At 44.2% G+C, this 21,880-nt stretch overlaps 1 protein-coding gene across 1 annotated transcript in view; it reads right to left on the bottom strand.

The window, feature by feature from the left end:
- Positions 1-6,913: 6,913 nt before the first annotated feature.
- LOC118400366 (E3 ubiquitin-protein ligase MARCHF9-like) overlaps positions 6,914-21,880 on the bottom strand; it is a 39,400-nt gene continuing 24,433 nt past the window's right edge. Inside the window, exons 2-4 of the mRNA XM_035797162.1 lie at positions 9,615-9,770; positions 9,066-9,258; positions 6,914-8,408 (exon numbers count right to left, since the gene is read on the bottom strand). Coding sequence (XP_035653055.1) covers positions 8,071-8,408; positions 9,066-9,258; positions 9,615-9,770 — 687 coding nt within the window. The 3' untranslated portion in view covers positions 6,914-8,070. The remainder of the gene's footprint in view (positions 8,409-9,065; positions 9,259-9,614; positions 9,771-21,880) is intronic.

The following is a 21,880-nucleotide window of genomic DNA, read 5'->3' as shown; positions in this document are numbered from 1 at the left end:
TCCATTCGCACAAAAAGCTAATTTCTCTCAAATTTTGTGCACAAACTTGTTTATATCGCTGTTAGTGAGCATTTCTCCTTTGCCAACATAATCCATCCACCTGACAGCTGTGGCATATCAAGAAGTTGATTAAACAGCATGATCATTACACAGGTGCACCTTGTGCTGGGGACAATAAAAAGCCACTTTAAAATGTGCAGTTTTGTCACACAACCCAAGGCCACAGATGTCTCAAGTTTTGAGGGAGTGTACGATTGGCATGCTGATTGCAGGAATGTCCACCAGACATGTTGCGAGATAATGCAATGTTAATTTCTCTACCAATGTCGTTTTAGAGAATTTGGCAGTACGTCCAACCAGCCTCACAACCGCAGATCATGTGTAACCACGCCAGCCCAGAACCGCCAGTAAATCAGATGGCTCATTCATCACAAAACCCACTGATATTGCCAACTACTTCAATTATTTTTTTCTTTGGCAAGTTTAGCAAGTTTAGACGTGACATACCAACAACATACTGAACCGACACTTCCATGCATAACTGACCAAATAATGAAAGACAAGCATTGTCATTTTGAATTCCGTAAAGTGAGTGTGGAAGAGGTGAAAACATTGTTTTTGTCTATCAACAATGACAAGCCACCTGGGTCTGACAACTTGGATGGAGAATTACTGAGGATGATAGCGGATGACATTGCCACTCCTATTTGCCATTTCTTTAATCTAAACCTACAGGAAAGTGTGTGCCCTCAGGCCCGGAGGGAAGAAAAAGTCATTCCGCTACCCAAGAATAGCAAAGCTAATTCTGCTAAAGCTAACTCTCTCTCCTCTGCTCTCATCCTTCTAGACCTATCGGCTGCCTTCGATACTGTGAACCATCAGATCCTCCTCTCCACCCTCTCCGAGTTGGGCATCTCCGGCGCGGCCCACGCTTGGATTGCGTCCTACCTGACAGGTCGCTCCTACCAGGTGGCGTGGCGAGAATCTGTCTCCTCACCACGCGCTCTCACCACTGGTGTCCCCCAGGGCTCTGTTCTAGGCCCTCTCCTGTTCTCGCTATACACCAAGTCACTTGGCTCTGTCATAACCTCACATGGTCTCTCCTATCATTGCTATGCAGACGACACACAATTAATCTTCTCCTTTCCCCCTTCTGATGACCAGGTGGCGAATCGCATCTCTGCATGTCTGGCAGACATATCAGTGTGGATGACGGATCACCACCTCAAGCTGAACCTCGGCAAGACGGAGCTGCTCTTCCTCCCGGGAAGGACTGCCCGTTCCATGATCTCGCCATCACGGTTGACAACTCCATTGTGTCCTCCTCCCAGAGCGCTAAGAACCTTGGCGTGATCCTGGACAACACCCTGTCGTTCTCAACTAACATCAAGGCGGTGGCCCGTTCCTGTAGGTTCATGCTCTACAACATCCGCAGAGTACGACCCTGCCTCACACAGGAAGCGGCGCAGGTCCTAATCCAGGCACTTGTCATCTCCCGTCTGGATTACTGCAACTCGCTGTTGGCTGGGCTCCCTGCCTGTGCCATTAAACCCCTACAACTCATCCAGAACGCCGCAGCCCGTCTGGTGTTCAACCTTCCCAAGTTCTCTCACGTCACCCCGCTCCTCCGCTCTCTCCACTGGCTTCCAGTTGAAGCTCGCATCCGCTACAAGACCATGGTGCTTGCCTACGGAGCTGTGAGGGGAACGGCACCTCAGTACCTCCAGGCTCTGATCAGGCCCTACTCCCAAACAAGGGCACTGCGTTCATCCACCTCTGGCCTGCTCGCCTCCCTACCACTGAGGAAGTACAGTTCCCGCTCAGCCCAGTCAAAACTGTTCGCTGCTCTGGCCCCCCAATGGTGGAACAAACTCCCTCACGACGCCAGGACAGCGGAGTCAATCACCACCTTCCGGAGACACCTGAAACCCCACCTCTTTAAGGAATACCTAGGATAGGATAAGTAATCCTTCTCACCCCCCTAAAAGATTTAGATGCACTATTGTAAAGTGGCTGTTCCACTGGATGTCATAAGGTGAATGCACCAATTTGTAAGTCGCTCTGGATAAGAGCATCTGCTAAATGACTTAAATGTAAATGTAAAATGTAAAGCACCCTTTACTGGCTCAAACAGCTGACCAATCAGCCTGCTACCAACCCTTAGAAAACTTTTGGAAAAAATAGTGTTTAACCAGATACAATGCTATTTCACAGTAAACAAATTAACAAATTAACAACAGACTTTCAGCAAGTGCGTTCAACATGTAGGGGGCACTTACACAAATTAGAGTTACAGTTCATATAAGGAAATAATTCAAATTGAAATAAATTAATTAGGCCCTAATCCACAATCTTTTTATTATCGATTTCTCTCAGCTAATCATCAGACAATCTTTGAATGTGTTGCATGTTGCGTTTATATTTTTGTTCAGTGTAAATCTTGTAATGAATGATGTGGAAATTGAGTCACCCTGGATTGTAAACTGTCATGATTAAAACATATTGATACAACAGTAGTTAAGAAGGGGAGAGCTCTGTCCATAATAAAGAGCAGCTCTGCTTTCTTAACATTGCTATCAACAAGGCAGGTCCTACAGGCCATAGTTTTGTCGCACCTTGACTACTGTCCAGTCTTGTGGTCAGGTGCGACAAAGAGGGACTTAGAAAAATTACAATTGGGCCTTAAATGCAGTGGCAACCCGTCATTCGGGGAATTTTTTTGCACAGGCTTGCCTGTTTTGCATGTTATTTTGGCATTAATTCGTGTCACATATCAGTTTGCAAACAATGTAAAAATATATATATCACTAAGTTAATAAAGCTGCATACAAACATGGTCTCTTTTTTGTTTTCTTGAGTAAGGCAGCTCCAAAATGCAGGTGTTTCAGCCTAGCTCAGTGCTTTCTGTGGTAGTGGGGCAAGCCAGCAGAGAATACGGAGCGTTGCGCCGTGATTGGCTCAGTGTTCTGTCACTCATGGGGACACTGCGTCACCGCCAAGTCAAAAGGGAGAGCTAGAAAATTCTAGTCCCATGGGTGCTGCCATAGAGGTACATTAGAAGTTCCCATCCAAGAAGGCTCAAGGTCATTGGCCACAGATAAAATGACATCAAATCACGTAATATGTACAGTAGCTTTGATTGGACTGATTATGTCAATATCATACTTTGAAAATCTTAGCTAGCAGTCATCATCATGAATCAAGTCGACAATCCAATGGAAAATCCTTTAAAATCCTTGTCCTATGAAGAGAAATTATAGATAAAATGTATCTGTGCTCATCAGCCATTGGACATATACATTACACAACAAGTTGGAAATCGCAAATTCAACAATGAGTGGTTTGGAAGGAATCAGTGACCGTGGCTAACGTTAACTGCAAGCATTACAAAGCAATCACTAGCCTGTTTTTTGGTGAAGTGGGTGTGTGGTCCCAAATCTGGGATTAAGGGGCTCTTTTCCAACTTTAAAATGATAAACATTCAACTTTGACCATGCTGTCAATGAAGCATGATGTGTGCCGTGCTCAATACAACTGTTAACTTGGAACAGCGAAAACTTGCCTTCAGGGAGTTCAAGACAACTGGAATGTCGGGAATAAAGGAGCTCTGACTGGGAAAATACGTTTTGAACGGTCATCCAACTCGGAATTGTAAATCCGGCCTCTTTCTAGATCTACGACCTGAAGATCAATGACGTCATCATGATTCAACCTTGTTTTTTTCTGAGTTCCCAGTTGTTTTGAAAGCAGCATAAATCCAGAGAATGCCAGACTTTGATGACAAAATTTGCCCACAATAACCTATTTTAGAGAAATATTGAATATTGTAAGAGCTTTCATTGTCTGCTTATATGCCCCCTTTATTTATCCTATGGTTCTGACTTGGTGTACAGAGAATACTGTAAGAACGGCCCATGTTCTGAATTCTGTCGCTGTACATTTCAAAAGTGCTAAACAAATAGTTATATTGACTACGTCCGTCCTAGCTCGCTCATTAATGTCTTAATCGAAATTACGGATTGCCTCTTATCCGCTTGTCGTCCCCTTATGCCATAGTTTGTACATCTCAATTGTTATTAGAACCCACATTTGTTAAAGCAAGTCAGCCATATCAGCTTTCTGTTAAAGGCAGTAAATGAGGCTGAATGAACTGGCTCCACTGAAAGCCAGGTGTAGCAGTGGTAAGATGTTGGGACTGCTGTTGGGACAGCTCATGTAGGCCGTTTATGGGCACCGTTTGTCACTGTTATAGTGGAATTAATGTATTGTTTAGTGTTGTGTACTGGCTTTGCTGGCATGCACCCCACTTTCTTTCTTTGCCCCACCAAGATTTACATGCTTAAATGCTTACTGCTTAAATGTACACGGAGAGCTAACATTAATAATTAGCATGTCAATCTCTCCTGGCTCAAAGTAGAGGAGAGATTGACTTCATCACTACTTGTGTTCGTGATAAGTATTGACATGTTGAATGCACCGAGCTGTCTGTTTAAACTACTAGCACAAAGCTCAGACACTCATGCATACCCCACAAGACATGCCAGCAGAGGTCTCTTCGCAGTCCCCAAGTCCAGAACAGACTATAGGAGGCACACAGTACTATTTAGAGCAATGACTACATGAAACTCCACATCAAATAACTCATGCAAACATTACAATCAGATAAAACAACTGATAAAAATATACCTTATGAAACAGTGGAGACTGTGAAGAGACACACACACACAGGCACATACACACACATGATAACATACACACTATACACACACACGTATACATAGATTTTGTTTTCTAGATATGTGGTAGTAGAGTAGTGGCCTGAAGGAACACACTTAATTGGTTGCGAAATGTTTTTAATTGTTTGTACTTAATGTTGCTGGACTCCAGGAATATTATCTTCTGCTTTGGCAGCAGCTAATGGGGATCCATAATAAATACAAATATTTACATTTGATTAATTTAGCAGACACTCTTATCCAGAGCGAAATACAGGAGCAATTGGAGTTAAGTGTCTTGCTCAAAGGCACATCAACAGATTTTTCACCTAGTTGGCTCAGAGAATCAACCCAGTGACTTGTCACTTACTGGACCAACGCACTTAACAGCTAGGCTACCTGCCGCCCCAGCTTCAAACAGCTGAAAATACAATATTATTGAAAAGATCATCCACAGCGGTTTAGATGGTACAATGATTCTCTACACATGACTTGTTTGTCACTTAAACTGAAATGAGGTGAACCATAAACATTTTAGCAACCAGGTCTGCGATTTCTGCATGTTTCAACATTAATCATATTAACGGAATCAAAATACGTATTGCTGCCTACAGAGAACTTCAACAGACCCTCAACGTTTTATATTGGTAATTTTGTCGCCATCTGTTGGCCTACTCCACATTTACTGAATTGGTTTATGGCCATCATTTTAAACCCTTTCAAAATAATTGTTTTTCAAAAACACAGAGGGTATAAGTGGTCCACTCTAACGCGTAGGCCTGGCATAGCATTGTCCAGAATTCTGTAAACTACAGTCAGACTACAGACCACCTGGCCGCCCACAGGTGGTGAGGGTAGGCAACAACATCTCCACCCCGCTGATCCTCAACACAAGGGTGCGTTCTGAGCCCTCTCCTGTACTCCCTGTTCACCCACGACTGCGTGGCCACGCACGCCCCCAACTCAATCATCAAGTTTGTGGACGACACAACAGTGGTAGGCTTGATTACCAACAACGACGAGACGGCCTACAGGGAGGAGGTGAGGGCCCTCGGAGTGTGGTGTCAGGAAAATAACCTCACACTCAACGTCAACAAAACTAAGGAGATGATTGTGGACTTCAGGAAACAGCAGAGGGAACACCCCCTATCCACATCGATGGAACAGTAGTGGAGAGGGTAGTAAGTTTTAAGTTCCTCGGCGTACACATCACAGACAAACTGAATTGGTCCACCCACACAGACAGCATCGTGAAGAAGGCGCAGCAGCCCCTCTTGAACCTCAGGAGGCTGAAGAAATTCGGCTTGTCACCAAAAGCACTCACAAACTTCTACAGATGCACAATCGAGAGCATCCTGTCGGGCTGTATCACCGCCTGGTACGGCAACTGCTCCGCCCACAACCGTAAGGCTCTCCAGAGGGTAGTGAGGTCTGCACAACGCATCACCGGGGGCAAACTACCTGCCCTCCAGGACACCTACACCACCCGATGTCACAGGAAGGCCATAAAGATCATCAAGGACAACAACCACCCGAGCCACTGCCTGTTCACCTCGCTATCATCCAGAAGGCGAGGTCAGTACAGGTGCATCAAAGCTGGGACCGAGAGACTGAAAAACAGCTTCTATCTCAAGGCCATCAGACTGTTAAACAGCCACCACTAACATTGAGTGGCTGCTGCCAACACACTGACTCAACTCCAGCCACTTTAATAATGGGAATTGATGGGGAATGATGTAAAATATATCACTAGCCACTTTAAACAATGCTACCTAATATAATGTTTACATACCCTACATTATTCATCTCATATGTATACGTATATACTGTACTCTATATCATCTACTGCATCCTTATGTAATACATGTATCACTAGCCACTTTAACTATGCCACTTTGTTTACATACTCATCTCATATGTATATATTGCACTCAATACCATCTACTGTATCTTGCCTATGCCGCTCTGTACCATCACTCATTCATATATCTTTATGTACATATTCTTTATCCCCTTACACTTGTGTCTCTATAACGTAGTAGTTTTGGAATTGTTAGCTAGATTACTTGTTGGTTATTACTGCATTGTCGGAACTAGAAGCACAAGCATTTCGCTACACTCGCACTAACATCTGCTAACCATGTGTATGTGACAAATAAAATGTGATTTGGTTTGATTTGATTTGATTTAATAGAGGGTTAACAAAGCATCAACATTTCTGTTGTGAAAGGCCATAATATCATACACACCATTCTTCACTTGAATACTTACCATACCCATTTGAAGATGGGGCTCTGATTCCATGTCAATTCCAGTTGATGGAGGTAAGCACATAGCCCCGGGAAGTAAGGGTGCAAAAGGTGCTGCAGAACGCCCTAAAAAATCGGAAATCCAAAAATAACAATAAAAAGAATGATGAGTGCACTAGGCCTTTAAAAGTCCTGTATTAGTGGTTTGATACAGCCGTTTGTAGCGCTGTCAATAACATTTTCTCAGCATTGCCAGGCCTATATTTCAAACCATGAAAAACAAAACAAATCTGTTCCAGTTGATCAACTCTAATTATTAATATTTACCTAGCTTGTATTGTTAACCTCAACAAATACTCAAATATTCCCAGGTACCAATCACACAACTTCACACAGTAAATGAAGAAAACAGAACAACATACAATATTGATATCAAACATTGTGTACAATAAAGCTGTGACATCACATAGGGGTTCACCATGACATGTACATGTTTCTTTATTGCAGAAGATGCATTGTAATGTTGGAATCAAATTTATTTTGCTATGTCAATCTCTTTAAACTGTTTTATTGCACTTTTTTGCTCATTCTTTAGGTGGTTCCCGGTATGCTTTGCGCCACAGGGACAGTTCAGGTGTTACAGGTGGACAGAGAATGTCTGTCACAGACACCTTGAAGAGTGAGAGAGGGGGTTGAGGAGGGGGAGGAGATGTAAGTCATCATTGGTGGTATGCGTTTGGTGGGGGCAGATGTAAAAAATTGTCCCTTTCCATTTTTCCTCCTTAACCTGCTCTCGATTATAAAATCTAAATCAATAACAATACTTGCAATTTTTTCTTAGAAAACAGACGAACAGGAATAATGGCAATGCTTTATGTAATTCAGCTGGTGAAAGAAAGTCCTCCAGCTTTTTTTAAAATTGGAGCTATTTCTTTTTTCTTTCTTAATTTTTTCTTAATGATATTGTCCTACTCTCTGTGTCTGTGACTGTAACTTTAACTGTGCTGCTCTCCCTCCTCTCGTGTCCGTAGGGTGGGTTTATCAGGAGCAGGATGTCTGCATCCACGCCCGTATTTTTGTCGTCGCCACCCCCACTGGGTCCGGTCTCATACGGTGGTGACCCTCATGACCACCTCGCGGTTGGATGTGGGTCTGATGCTAGGGTTGCCGGGCCTCAGCTGGCTGAGGATGTGCAGGATGGTGTAGCCACAGTGGTGGTTGAGAATAGTCCTAACACGCTGGCCTGTCCGGCCCACCCTGTCAGCCGTGGGGAGGGTTTCATGGGGAGGGTTTCGAACCCCACGCCCCCCACACTTGCCGCTGGAGCTGATGGGGTCGCCCAGGTCCTTGGCTTTCTCATAGTTCAGTACTTTCCACTGCTGGTTCACTGCCTGCCAGCGCTTAAAGATCCGGTATACTGACGATCCCTCATGGATTATAAGGCCTGGAGAGAGAATCCAGACAGACATGAAAATTAGGGAGGAGTAAGAGAGAGAGTGAGAGAAAGAGGGAGAAGAGAGAGAGCACAGGTATGAAAGTGAGAGAAGCATGAGTGATACAAGTGGTAGGAGAAAGAGAGACGGTGAATAGAAGAGAGATGGAGGGAGGCAAGCAGACAGAGAGAGGTGAAAGATTGCAGAATGTGAATGGCCAGACAAAGAGGGAAACAGATGAAAGGACGCAGAGACGGGAGAGAAAGTAAGAAAAAAACTCTTTCAAGCAGAAAGTATCATAGGCCACCTTTGCACAAGTGTGCTGTAAATATTTAAACAGTCTGGATGTTCAAGGCACTTCAGAAGTGGTTGTACATTTTCAGCTGAGACATGTCACACAGGCTACGACCTCTCTGAGAAACAAAGACCAAAACAAACAAATTGCTCTCACTCACTTACATTCTCTAACACACACACCTCAAGTCTTACTGGAACACTGGAACGTTTCAACCACCATTTCTACATTCAAACTCTGGGAACATGGAAGTATTCTCCTTTCTTTTCATGCGCAACTCTACACATCATACCTGCAATTGCAATCACAAAACCGTATGTTTATCTTTGACAGTATGTCAGTGACGTCTACGTCATAGAACCGTCTAGCTCACCTATGCAAACGATATCCATGAAGCCGTACATGCCATAGCAGATCTGGAAGAGCAGGTCCTGGCGCTGCCACTTGGCCGAGGGGCTGAAGGACGACCACACCAGCCAGGAGATGCTGGCGATGAGGAACAGAGAACCCAGCATAATGGCTGCTATCTGCACCTTCTCTATCACAGTCAGAGAGATGGCTTGCCACTGAAGAGAGTGAGGGGGAGGTTGAGGGAGAAGGGATGGGGTGGAGGGGGGGAGAGAGAGAGAGAGAAGTAGAGAGACAAAGAGAGGGGGGTTGGAGGGAGAGAGGAGAGGCGGCGGATCAATGTGTGTCTTTTTGGTGTAGATAATTATCTGTGCACTGATGTCATGCAGCCACAGGCAAGAAGATTTGTTTTATTATATTTGTAAGTATTTTGGGAGCATTCGAGTGGGACGATATGCTTAGCATCCACACAAAACATTAGATTTAATATGGAACTCCTGAGGAGGGGACAGTACTTGTAGACACACAAAAACACGCAAGCACACACGCATACACACACAGACACACACTGTACCTGCAGTGGGTTCTTGGTGCTGATGGCAAGGACCTGGTACTTGAAGTAGCAGAGCTCACAGCTCCAGGAGCCTCTCTCGCTGATCCAACGGATGAGGCAGGGCTGGTGGGTACAGCGCACAGATCCGTCACAGCGACACGGGCTCAGCAACTCCCCCTGCAGAGACAGTATTCTGTTAAATCTCTCTATATATCTCCTGAAGGCATGGACAACAACTCCAATATTTTGATCCTAGACTTTTGATCCATACCAGCACTAGAATACCTGATTCAGCTAAGCATGGTGTGGATGATTACTAGATTTGTTGAATCCAGTCTGTTAGTAAAGGGTTGCTATAAGCCTGCAAACCCTGGGACCAGGCACTACCCAGCTAACAATTCTAGCACAGGAGACTGCTGAAGGGAGGACGCCTCATAATAATGGCTGGAATGGAGTGAATGAAATGGTATCAAACACATGGAAACCATGTGTTTTATGAGCTTGATACCATTCCATTAATTCCATTCCAGCCATTACTATGACCCCGTCCTCCCCAAGGTGCCACCAACTTCCTGTGAATTCTAGGGAGAGAGAACATTTTTGTAATGTTACCCATAATGCTCCGCTAATGTTTGAGTGTCCAGTTTAGCAATTGTTAAGGGAACATTCTATCTATGTTAGCAAAAACCTTCTGAGAACATTTCTATATAACTTATCTAGAATGTGGTTACAATGTTCTCAGAATAAACAACATTAATGTTGTAGACATTTTATGGGACGTTGCAAGAACATTCCTGTGTGCAGTTTTCTAAGTGTTAGGAGAATATTCCATCAATGTCACAAACATACACTACTAAAGTATGTGGACACCTGCTTGTCGAACATCTCAGGGATCTGTGCAGGCCAGACAAGTTCTTCCACACCGATCTCGACAAACTATTTCTATATGGACCTCGCTTTGTGCACGGGGGTATAGTCATCCTGGAACAGGAAAGGGCCTTCCCCAAACTGTTGCCACAAAGTCGGAAGCACAGAATCGTCTAGAATGTAATTGTATGCTGTAGAGTTAAGATTTTCATTCACTGGGACTAAGGGGCCTAGCCCGAACCATGAAAATCAGCCCCAAACCATTATTCCTCCTCCACCAAACTTTACAGGTGGCAAATTGGGGCAGGTAGTGTTCTCCTGGCATCCGCCAAACCCAGATTCACCCAACTGCCAGTTAGTGAAGCGTGATTCATCACTCCAGTGAACGCATTTCCACGAGCTTTACACCACTCCGGCCGACACTTGGCATTGCGCATGATGATCTTAGACTTGTGTGCGGCTGCTCGGTCATGGAAACCTCATTCATGAAGCTCCCAACGAACAGTTCTTGTGCTGACGTTGCTTCCAGAAGCAGTTTGGAACTGGGTAGTGAGTGTTGCATCTAAGGAGAGACGCATTATGCACTTCAGCACTCACCGGTCCCGTTCTGTGAGCTTGTGTGGCCTATCACTTTGTTGCTGAGCCGTTGTTGCTCCTAGTTTTTTCCACTTCACAATAACAGCAATAACAGTTGACCGGGGCAGCTTTAGCAGGGCAGCAATTGGACGAACAGACTTGTTGGAAAGGTGTCATCCTATTAAGGTGCCACTTTGAAAGTCACGGAGCTTGGAGATTGCATAGCAGTGTGCCCAATTTTATATATCTGTCAGAAATGTGTGTGGCTGAAATAGCCGAATCCACTCATTTGCAGGGATGTCCACATACTTATATACAGTGTACATAGAACATGGTTGCCATGTTCTCAGAACGTAAAATATTAAAGTTCTAGACACGTTTCATGGGAACGTTTGTACATTTGTGCATCAGTTGTCAGTTGTCAGGACATCCCCTGATTTTCTACATTGTAGAATAATAGTGGAGACATCAAAACTATGAAATAACACATATGGAATCATGTAGTAACCAAAAAAGTGTTATATTTGAGATTCTTCAAATAGCCACCCTTTGCCTTGATGACAGCTTTGCACACTCTTTGCATTCTCTCAACCAGCTTCACTTGGAATGTTTTTCCAACAGTCTTATGCACTTGTTGGCTGCTTTTCCTTCACTTTGCACCCTAACTCATCCCAAAACATCTCAATTGGGTTGAGGTCAGAAATTGTGGAGGCCAGGTCATCTGATACAGCACTCTCCTTCTTGGTCAAATAGCCCTTACACAGCCTGGAGGTGTGCTGGGTCATTGTCCTGTCGAAAAAGAAATGATAGTCCCACTAATCCCAAACCAGATGGGATGTCATATCGCTGCAGAATGCTGAGGTAGCCATGCTGGTTAAGTGTGCCTTGAATTCTAAACAAATCAGACAGTTCCAGCAGCAAAGCACACCCACACCATAACAACCCCTCCTCCATGCTTCACGGTGGGAACCACACATGCAGAGATCATCCGTTCACCCACACAGCATCTCACAAAGACACAGTGGTTGGAACCAAAAATCTCCCATTTGGACTCGAGACCAAAGGACAAATTTCCATTGATCTAATGTCCATTGCTCGTGTTTCTTGGCCCAAGCAAGTCTCTTCTTATTATAGGTGTCCTTCAGTAGTGGTTTCTATGCAGCATTTCAACCATGAAGGCCTGATTCACATTGTCTCCTCTGAACAGTTGATATTGAGATGTGTCTGTTACTTGAACTCTGTGAAGCATTTATTTGGGCTGCAATTTCTGAGGCTGGTAACTCTACTGAACTTATCCTCTGCAGCAGAGGAAACTCTGGGTCTTCCTTTCCTGTGGCGGTGCTCATGAGAGCCAGTTTCATCATAGCTCTTGATGGTTTTTGCGACAGCACTTGAAGAAACTTTCAAAGTTCTTGAAATTTTCCAGATTGACTGACCTAAGTTTCTCTCTATTTATTTGAGCTGTTCTTGCCATAATATGGACTTGGTCTTTTACCAAATAGGGCTATCTTCTGTATACCACCCCTACCTTGTCACAACACAACTGATTGGCTCAAACGCATTACAATGGAAATAATTCCACTATTTAACTTTTAACAAGGCACAGCTGTTAATTGAAATGCATTCCAGCCAGGTGACTACCTCATGAAGCTGGTTGAGAGAATGCCAAGCGGGTGCAAAGCTGCCATCAAGGCAAAGGGTGGGTAAAATATTTTTTTATTTGTTTAACACTTTTTGGTTACTACATGATGTGTTATTTCGTAGTTTTGATGTCTTCACTATTATTCTGCAATATAGAAAATAGTAAAAAATAAATATAAACCCTTGAAGGTGTTGACCAGTAGTGTATTTGGCTATATCCCATACCTCTTGTGGCATGAACATTTATTTTCACGTTTTGCAATGTAAAAATTATAATAAAAGCGATCAAAGTGAATTCGAGTTGCCTCTTCGTTAATTCTCCTGCCCCCACAAAAAACATAATGTGATAAAGTAGATTTTCAGCCAGGACCTAATATTCAGCACCCCTGATGAATTTATATACATTTTCCAAAATTATAGAAGTACTGCTTTGTTCAGAAATAAATGAAATCATTCAAAATAGGCTACTACACCATGAGAAGGCCTATAATTTAGCCACAGAGGATCAATAGTTTTTTTAAAAAATATTGCCTAGCTGTTGATTGTAGCCCAATAACAAGGAATAGCCTACAGTCGAGAACGCGCTGCATATCTGTCAGTAAAAAAATAAAAAATAAAGTTTTTTTGCAATATTTCTAATACAATCAGAATCATGAATTCTTTATTTTTTTAAAAGCATATTCATTTCCCATTAATGCGTGTCACATACCAGTTTGCAAACAATGTACAAAATAAAAATAAACATAATTGAGTTGATAAAGCCACATACAAACATGGTCTAATGTTTGCTTTCTTGAGTAAGGCAGCTCGAAAATGCAGGCGTTTCAGCCGAGCTCAGTGCTGTCTGTGATGGTGGGGTTGGAAGGGAAATACGGAGCATAGGGATTGGCTATGTTCTCTACTTGCACCATGATTGGCTCAGTGTTCTGTCACTCATGGGGACACTATGTCACCGCAAAATCAACAGGGAGAGCTCGAAAATTTAAGCCTCTTGGGTGCTGCCATAGTTACATTAGAAGTGGCCATCGAAGAAGGCTCAATGTCATTGACCACAGATAAAATTATGTCCAATCTTGTTATATCTACAGTAGCTTTGATTGGACTGATCATGTCAACATCATACTTCCAAAATTTTAGCTATCAAGCTTGAAGACATCATCAAGAATCAAGTCGACAATCTACTGGCAAATCCTTTTCCCTTGTCAGATGAAGAGAAATAATGAAGATAAGTTATAGATAAAAATGTATCGGTGCTCATCGGCCATTGGACATAAACATTACACAACAAGTTAGAAATCGCAAATTCAACAATGAGTGGTTTGGAAGGAATCTATGGCTAACTGCAAGCATTGCAAAGCAATCACTAGCCTGGTCCAAGTCCGGGTTGAATTATTATTATTATTTAATTTTTATTGAACCTTTATTTAACTAGGCAAGTCAATTAAGAACAAATTCTTATTTATAATGACGGCCTAACCCGGCCAAACCCGGACGATGCTGGGCCAATTGGGCGCTGCACTATGGGACTCCCAATCACGGCCAGGTGTGATACAGCCTGGATTTCAACCAGGAACTGTAGTGACGCATCTTGCACTGAGATGCCTTAGACCACCTCGCCACTCGGGAGCCCGCAAGGGTCACTTTTCCAAGCCTAAAAGGATAAACATTCAACATTGGCCGTGCTGTCATTCCAGCCGCTTTCAAAACAACTGGAAACTCTGGGGAAGCTGACTTCAGTTGAGTTCATGACAGCTATGAAATTGGGAAAAAACGAGCTCCGACTGGGAAAATACATTTTGAATGGTCATCCAACTCACAAATCCAAGTCGGGATCTGGGCCTCTTTCTAGAGCTCTGACTTCAAATCAAATTGTATTTGTCACATGCGCCAAATACAACAGGTGTAGACCTTGCCGGGAAATGCTTACTTACAAGCCCATAACCAACAATGCATTTTTTTTAAAAAAGAGTTAAAAAAAGTTGTTACTAAATAAACTAAAGTAAAAAATAAAAGAGCAACAAAGAAATAACAATTACAAGGCTATACACAGGGGGTACCGGTACCGAGTCAATGTACGGGTGTACAGGATCACTAACATCATGATTCAATCTTGTTTTTCCAAGATCCCAGTTGTCTTGAAAACACCATAAATCCAGAGAATGCCAGACTTTGATGATAAAGGTTAATGATAGAATTTGCCCCACACAAAGGACTGCAGCACCACCTTCCTGTTCAAGTGAGCACAACAAGGTGAGTCCAAAAATGTATTGTATGATGTGGCATAAATTATGTAAATGATATACTGTAGCAAAGAAAGTAATACTAAGTGTATGTTGTGTAGTAAACTGTTCGTAGCCTATGTGCCTGTCCCTAATAATTTGGTCTCGTTTCCCCTCATAATTTAGCCTACTGTTCTTCTGACTTGGTGGAGCACATGTAGCCTATAGCCTGTTTTAGAGAAATATCATCATCGAATTCTGTAAGAGCTTTCATTGTTTTCTTATATGCCCCCTTTATTTATCCTACGCTTCTGACTTGGTGTACAGAGAACACTGTAAGAACCGCCCATGCTCTGAAGTCTGTCACTGTACATTTCAAAAGTGCTGTATAAATGTTTTGGTCCCCTTCCCCAGATCTGTGCCTCAACACAATCCTGTCTCGGAGCTCTACGGACAATTCCTTCGACCTCATGGCTTGGTATTCGCTCTGACATGCACTGTCAACTGTGTGACCTTATATAGACAGGTGTGTCCCTTCCAAATCAAGTCCAATCAATTGAATTTACCACAGGTGAACTCCAATCAAGTTGCAGAAACATCTCAAGGATGATCAATGTAACCAGGATGCACCTGAGCTCAATTTAGAGTCTCATGGCCAGGGCTCTGATGACAATTTTTTTGTTTTATACATTTGCAGAAAAAAAACAGTTTTTGTTTTATCATTATGGGTTATTGTGTGTAATTTGATGAGTAAAATGTTTTATTTAATCAATTTTAGAATAAGGCTGTAACAAAATGTGGAAAAAGTCATGGGGTCTGAATACTTTCCGAATACACTGTACATGCTAAAATCCCCACTGAATCCAATCGAGGGATAACACAGGGTGGAAAGCAAATGGCTAATGCTGAAAAGAGAAGACTCTATGCTGTAGGCTACCAAAATATTTGATCAACTTATATTATTTTACAAAAGAGAGAGATATAGGCTTTTGGCACGTGTACATCGGCCATCACCAGCGAGTGAGTTGCGCATCATTGGGTTTTCAGTGAAACTGAAAACCATTTTTAAGACTATAATTTCCTCCTCAGATTTTATCCTTCAATGTGTGTCTTCACACAGCTAGGCCTAGGCTACTGATGGATTCATGACAAGGTCGTTTTTATTGATCTCAAATTCTCAGTTTGTCAGTCAATGTAGCCTGGCAATTGGATCATTTTTGCGGTATTAAAAAAGATTCTGCCATTGTCTCCAGACATGTAAAATGACGTATAATTGCATGAAATGCGTATATAAAAGGCCAACATTTTCCCGGACTGTAGGCTAATAAAAATGTTCCCCATGTTTGCAACTTCTGTAAGTGCCTCTACTCAACTGTTCTATGCAACTACTCAAATGTGATGATATGCATGCAATGCTTTATTATAAAGGTGATTTTTTTTTTTCATGCGTTCCGGTACCTCAGCACTCCCGAGGTCACCGCCCTCTCACGTTCACTTTTTGTTCCGGCACCTCCCGATTTACAAATTAAGCACTGGGGATACTCTCTCTCACACACACACACACACACACACACACACACACACACACACACACACACACACACACACACACACACACACACACACACACTGTTTTTAACATACAGTGTTTTCAACTTACATATTTGACACATTTTTACATACATGATTACATTGTGCAAGTTCATTTTTTACAGTAATTATTGGAATAGTATTTTTATTGGAATTTCACAATTTTATCCCACATTAAGAGATACAGTAACAAAGAGAAAATAAGAATAACAAAGAACAAAAATTAAATTAACAGACAGAAATTAAACACACATTTTTAAATAAAGGAATTATGTGAAATACATGGAACATACAGTGTAATCCCGAGACATTCTAAGAAAATCCTTGCAGCATAATAGCTGATAAATCCGCTTCTAGGTAAATAAAATAATGTACCCAAACTTTGTAGAACTTGTCTATTTTAGAATGTAATGTACAAGTCAGATATTCAAATGGAACCCATTCAAATATTATCTTACGCCAATCTTTAATAGAAGAGACCTTGTCACTAATCAACTGTAAGAGGATGTTTTTCCTCGCTGCGAAGGTAAGGATGTTGTAAAGCCTCCTCTTACCCACAGAAGTAACATGCCTATTAGGAAGATCTAATAGCAAAGAAACTGGGTCCAATTCTAGGTCGACCCTAGGATTTCTTGAAGAACATTAGACCAGTACCTTTGTACTTTGGAACATGACCATAAACAATGTGTTAGGGTGCCTGTATCAGTTTTACATTTGAGACACTGAGGAGAAGAGGAAGAGCATGCTAAAAGCATGTCTGTGATTCAGGGATCTATGCAATCTGTGTATTATTCTTAATTGGATTGCTCTAGTATGATTACAGATCTTGTTTTTGCATATCGCCAAATGTCCTCCCATGTCACCTCGTCAATAGTAGCAGACAATTCTTTCTCCCACACTTGTGTTAACAGTAGAAAAGGACCTTAAAGCATCATAAAATACACTCACAGACATTTTCCTTTGTAAGAAAAAAACATTATTTCAATGACAGACACATCAGGGTTGCCAATCAAGGTGGTGCTCTTCAAAATATAATGTCCAACTTGTAGAAAGCAGAAAAAGTCCTGCTTTGGGAGTCACTGTTTCTCATCTGCTCAAATTACAATAACATCTTATCAGTGAATAAATTATTTTGTCTGCCTAAACCCTTATTAAACTAAATGTTAAAGCCAGCATCCAGCAATCCAGGTCCAAAATCTGGGTTGTTAAGAATCAGGGTAAGAGCAGAGGTTAGTTTGGACCTTCCCAAAAAATGTTGAACTGACCTCCATGCTTTGAGTGTATTAAGTGTGATGGGATTATTGCAGAAATCTTTTACAGATTTGAATGTCACGTTCTTTCAAAATCGAACCCAGAAGCAGACCAGGACAAGGAGAGTAGGAAGAAGGTGAGTATTTATTTACAAGTGAATGTGAATGGGTAGATATATCCAGGTGGCGTAGCGGGCAGCGGTGGTGAGTTGATGGGAGTAAATAGGTGGATCCAATGGGGTAGCGGAATCCTCCGACGACCAGGCGGGAATGGGGTAAATGATCCGGGTGAGTAATGTTCATGGCTAACGATCCGGCAGGGAATGGATGTCAGGTCCGGGCTTATGAAGAGGAGAGATGATGATCAGGACCAGGTGTGCAGATAGCTGATGGGATACAGGTGCGGGTAATCAGAACTCCCAACTGGCTACATTGCCCGGCAACCAGACAGGGTGCGTTCCAGGACGCCGGAAAAAACACTCCAGGACAGAACACAGGCAAAAAACAGACTCAGGAAACGGGATTCGTGACAGTACCCCCCCTCCGACGAACGCCACCGGGTGGACTACCCAGAGCACCAGGGTGGAGGCGGTAAAAGTCACGAAGCAGGTCATCGTCAAGGATCTGACGCCGAGGAATCCAACTCCTCTCCTCAGGACCATATCCTTCCCAATCCACTAAATACTGGAACCCTCGACCCCGCCGTCTGAAGTCCATGATGCGGCGCACCGTGTAGACAGGACCACCTCCGATCATCCGAGGAGGAGGAGGATGAGGAGGAGGGGGCAACAGAAGACTGAAGAGAACCGGCTTGAGGCAGGAGACATGAAAGGTGGGATGTACTCTTAGTGTAGCAGGCAACTTGAGTCGGACCACAACAGGATTAATGATCTTCTCCACTACAAACGGACAAATGAACTTCGGTGACAGTTTCCTCGACTCAGTCCGTAGAGGAAGATCCTGTGTAGCCAACCAAACCCTATCTCTGACGGTATAAGCGGGGGCAGGAATACGGCGACGATTCGCCTGGATCTGATAGCGGTCAGAAACCTTAAGGAGGGCCTTCCTGGCCCGATGCCAGGTGCGGTGGCAACGACGAATGTGGGTCTGTACAGAAGGAACTGAGAGATCCCGCTCCTGAGAAGGAAACAAGGGAGGTTGGTAACCGTACAGGCACTGGAAGCAAGACATCCCAGTGGCAGATGAAGGGAGAGTATTATGAGCATACTCGACCCAGGGTAATTGAGAGGACCAAGAGGTGGGATCAGAGGAAACAAGACAGCGCAGCGTGGACTCCATCTTCTGGTTGGCTCTCTCCGCCTGACCATTAGATTGGGGGTGAAATCCAGATGTGAGACTGACTGTAGCTCCAATGGCCAAACAGAATGATTTCCAGACAGCAGAGGTAAACTGAGGACCACGGTCAGAAACAATGTCACAGGGCAACCCGTGGACCCTGAACACCTCCCTAACCAGGATCTCGGACATCTCAGTGGCAGAAGGCAGCTTGGAGAGGGGAACAAAGTGGGCAAACTTGCTGAATCTATCCACAATGGTCAGAATAACCGTGTTACCAACAGAAGAGGGCAACCCCGTGACAAAATCCAGGGCCAGATGCGACCAAGGTCGCCGGGGAATAGGTAGGGGGTGAAGAAGCCCAGAGCTGGCCCGATTGGTACTCTTATTCTGCACACAAATAGGACAAGCGGCAACAAACCTCCGGGTATCTTCTCCCATGGCAGGCCACCAAAATCGTCTGCGCAGTAGCGCCATAGTCCGAGCAACACCAGGGTGACAAGCTATCTTGCTGGCGTGGGACCACTGAAGGACAGCAGAACGAACCGACTCAGGCACGAACAACCGACCGGGTGGACCGCTACCGGGCCCGGGCTGTGTCCGAAGAGCCGCCATCACCTCCTCCTCAATCCTCCATGTGACGGCTCCCACGACAACATTCTGGGGAAGAATCGTCTCAGTCTTGGCCCCACACTCCTCCGTCTTGGAGAACATCCGGGACAGGGCGTCCGCCTTCCCGTTCTTCGACCCAGGTCGGAACGTCAGGGAAAAATTGAAGCGTCCAAAAAACAAAGCCCACCGGGCCTGACGGGAGTTGAGACGTTTAGCCGATTGCACGTAAGCCAGATTCTTGTGGTCAGTCCAGACCACAAACGGTTATTCCGCTCCCTCCAACCAGTGACGCCACTCTTCCAAGGCAAGCTTCACCGCGAATAGCTCCCGGTTACCCACATCGTAGTTTCTTTCAGCTGGAGAAAGACTACAAGAGTAGAAGGCGCAGGGATGGAGTTTACCATCAGTGGATCTACGCTGGGACAGGATTGCGCCCACCCCCACATCAGACGCATCCACCTCCACAACGAACTGACGGGAAGTGTCAGGTTGAGAGAGAATCGGGGCGTTGGTGAATCGGCTCTTCAAATCTAGAAATGCTCGGTCTGCGTCAGGAGACCAACAGAACTTTCTGGTGCAAGACGTCAGTACAGTTAAAGGGGCGGCCACCCGGCTGTAATCACGGATAAACCTCCGATAACAATTTGCAAACCCCAGGAATCTCTGGAGCTGCAATCTCGTACCGGGCTGGACCCAATCCCGAACCGCCCGAACCTTCTCTTGGTCCATCTTGATCTCTCCCCTGGAGATGATGTACCCGAGGAAGGACGTTGTGTGGGCGTGAAAATCACACTTCTCAGCCTTCACGAACAGATGGTTCTCCAATAACCGCTGCAGGACCTGCTTGACATGCTGAACGTGGCTAGAAAGCTCCTTCGAGAAGATGAGGATATCATCCAGGTAAACAAACACAAAAATACCAATCATATCTCTCAGAACGTCATTCACCATACTTTGGAACACAGCAGGAGCGTTGGTCAGTCCAAACGGCATCACCTGGTACTCGAAATGTCCCATTGGAGTATTGAACCCAGTCAACCACTCGTCCCCCTCTGTGATCCGAACCAAATGATAAGCATTACGTAAATCAAGCTTCGTGAAAACCGTAGCACCCTGTAAATAATCGAAAGCCGAGCTCATCAAGGGCAGGGGATACTTGTTCTTGACCGTAATATCATTCAAACCCCGATAATCAATACACGGTCGAAGAGAGCCATCAATCTTGCTCACAAAAAAAAATCCTGCTCCCAAAGGTGATGACAAGGGCCGAATGAGACCTGCAGCTAGAGACTCCTTGATGTAGGTCTCCAAGGCCTCACGTTCAGGTCGAGAGATACTGTATAACCGTCCCTTGGGAAAGGCAGCTCCAGGAAACAGATTAATCGCACAGTCATAAGGTCGGTGGGGAGGAAGGGACAGAGCCTTCTGTTTACTGAATACTTCACCCAACTCGTGATATGTTTCTGGAACCAGGGACAAATCAGGAGGAGCAGAGTCACTGACCTGACTGGAAACAGAAGGAGAACAGGCAGTCCTAAGGCAGTTAGCATGACAATCAATGCTCCAACTAGTTACCTTACCCGTCACCCAATCAAACGAGGGATTGTGTTCCTTCAGCCAGGGGTAACCAAGAACCAGAGGAACATGGGGCGAGGACAGAATGAAGGAGATAAACTCTGAATGATTCCCCGACAACAACATCTTAACCGGTTCAGTCCTCATAGTGATCCGTGCCAGACTACTGCCGTTCAGAGTGGTTGCTTCAATGGCTTCCGGCAATTGCTCCTTGGAAAGCCCCAGCTGTTCCACCAAGTCGGCATCAATAAAGCTGCCATCGGCACCTGAATCGATAAAAGCGTTCATCTCTAAGCTCTGATCCTTATTCATAAGGGTCGCAGGAAAACGGGTTCTGACAGGATCTTTGAGAGGTTTAACGTGAGAGCCGGGCAGTTTAATGGGCGCTGTGGACAAGCGGAGATGTAATGTCCCGAGCTACCACAGTAGAGACAGCTGTTGGTCTCATGTCTACGTTGGCGCTCCTCCTTAGTTAGCCCGTGTCGCCCCACTTGCATTGGTTCAGGATCTGGGGGCAAGACCCCTCCACTAATCCCGTGTGGGGAATAACGATCAATACGTTCTGGTTCACTTCCTGAACCGAATGGTAACCGAGTTGCTGACTGATTGGATGGGCCCCACTGCTTCTCCCTCCTTCTCTCTCGGACTCTATTATCTACCT

This window comes from Oncorhynchus keta, chromosome 21, assembly GCF_023373465.1.
Source record: "Oncorhynchus keta strain PuntledgeMale-10-30-2019 chromosome 21, Oket_V2, whole genome shotgun sequence".
Classification (NCBI taxonomy): Eukaryota; Metazoa; Chordata; class Actinopteri; order Salmoniformes; family Salmonidae; genus Oncorhynchus; species Oncorhynchus keta.
This window is presented reverse-complemented; position numbering and strand designations above follow the sequence as displayed.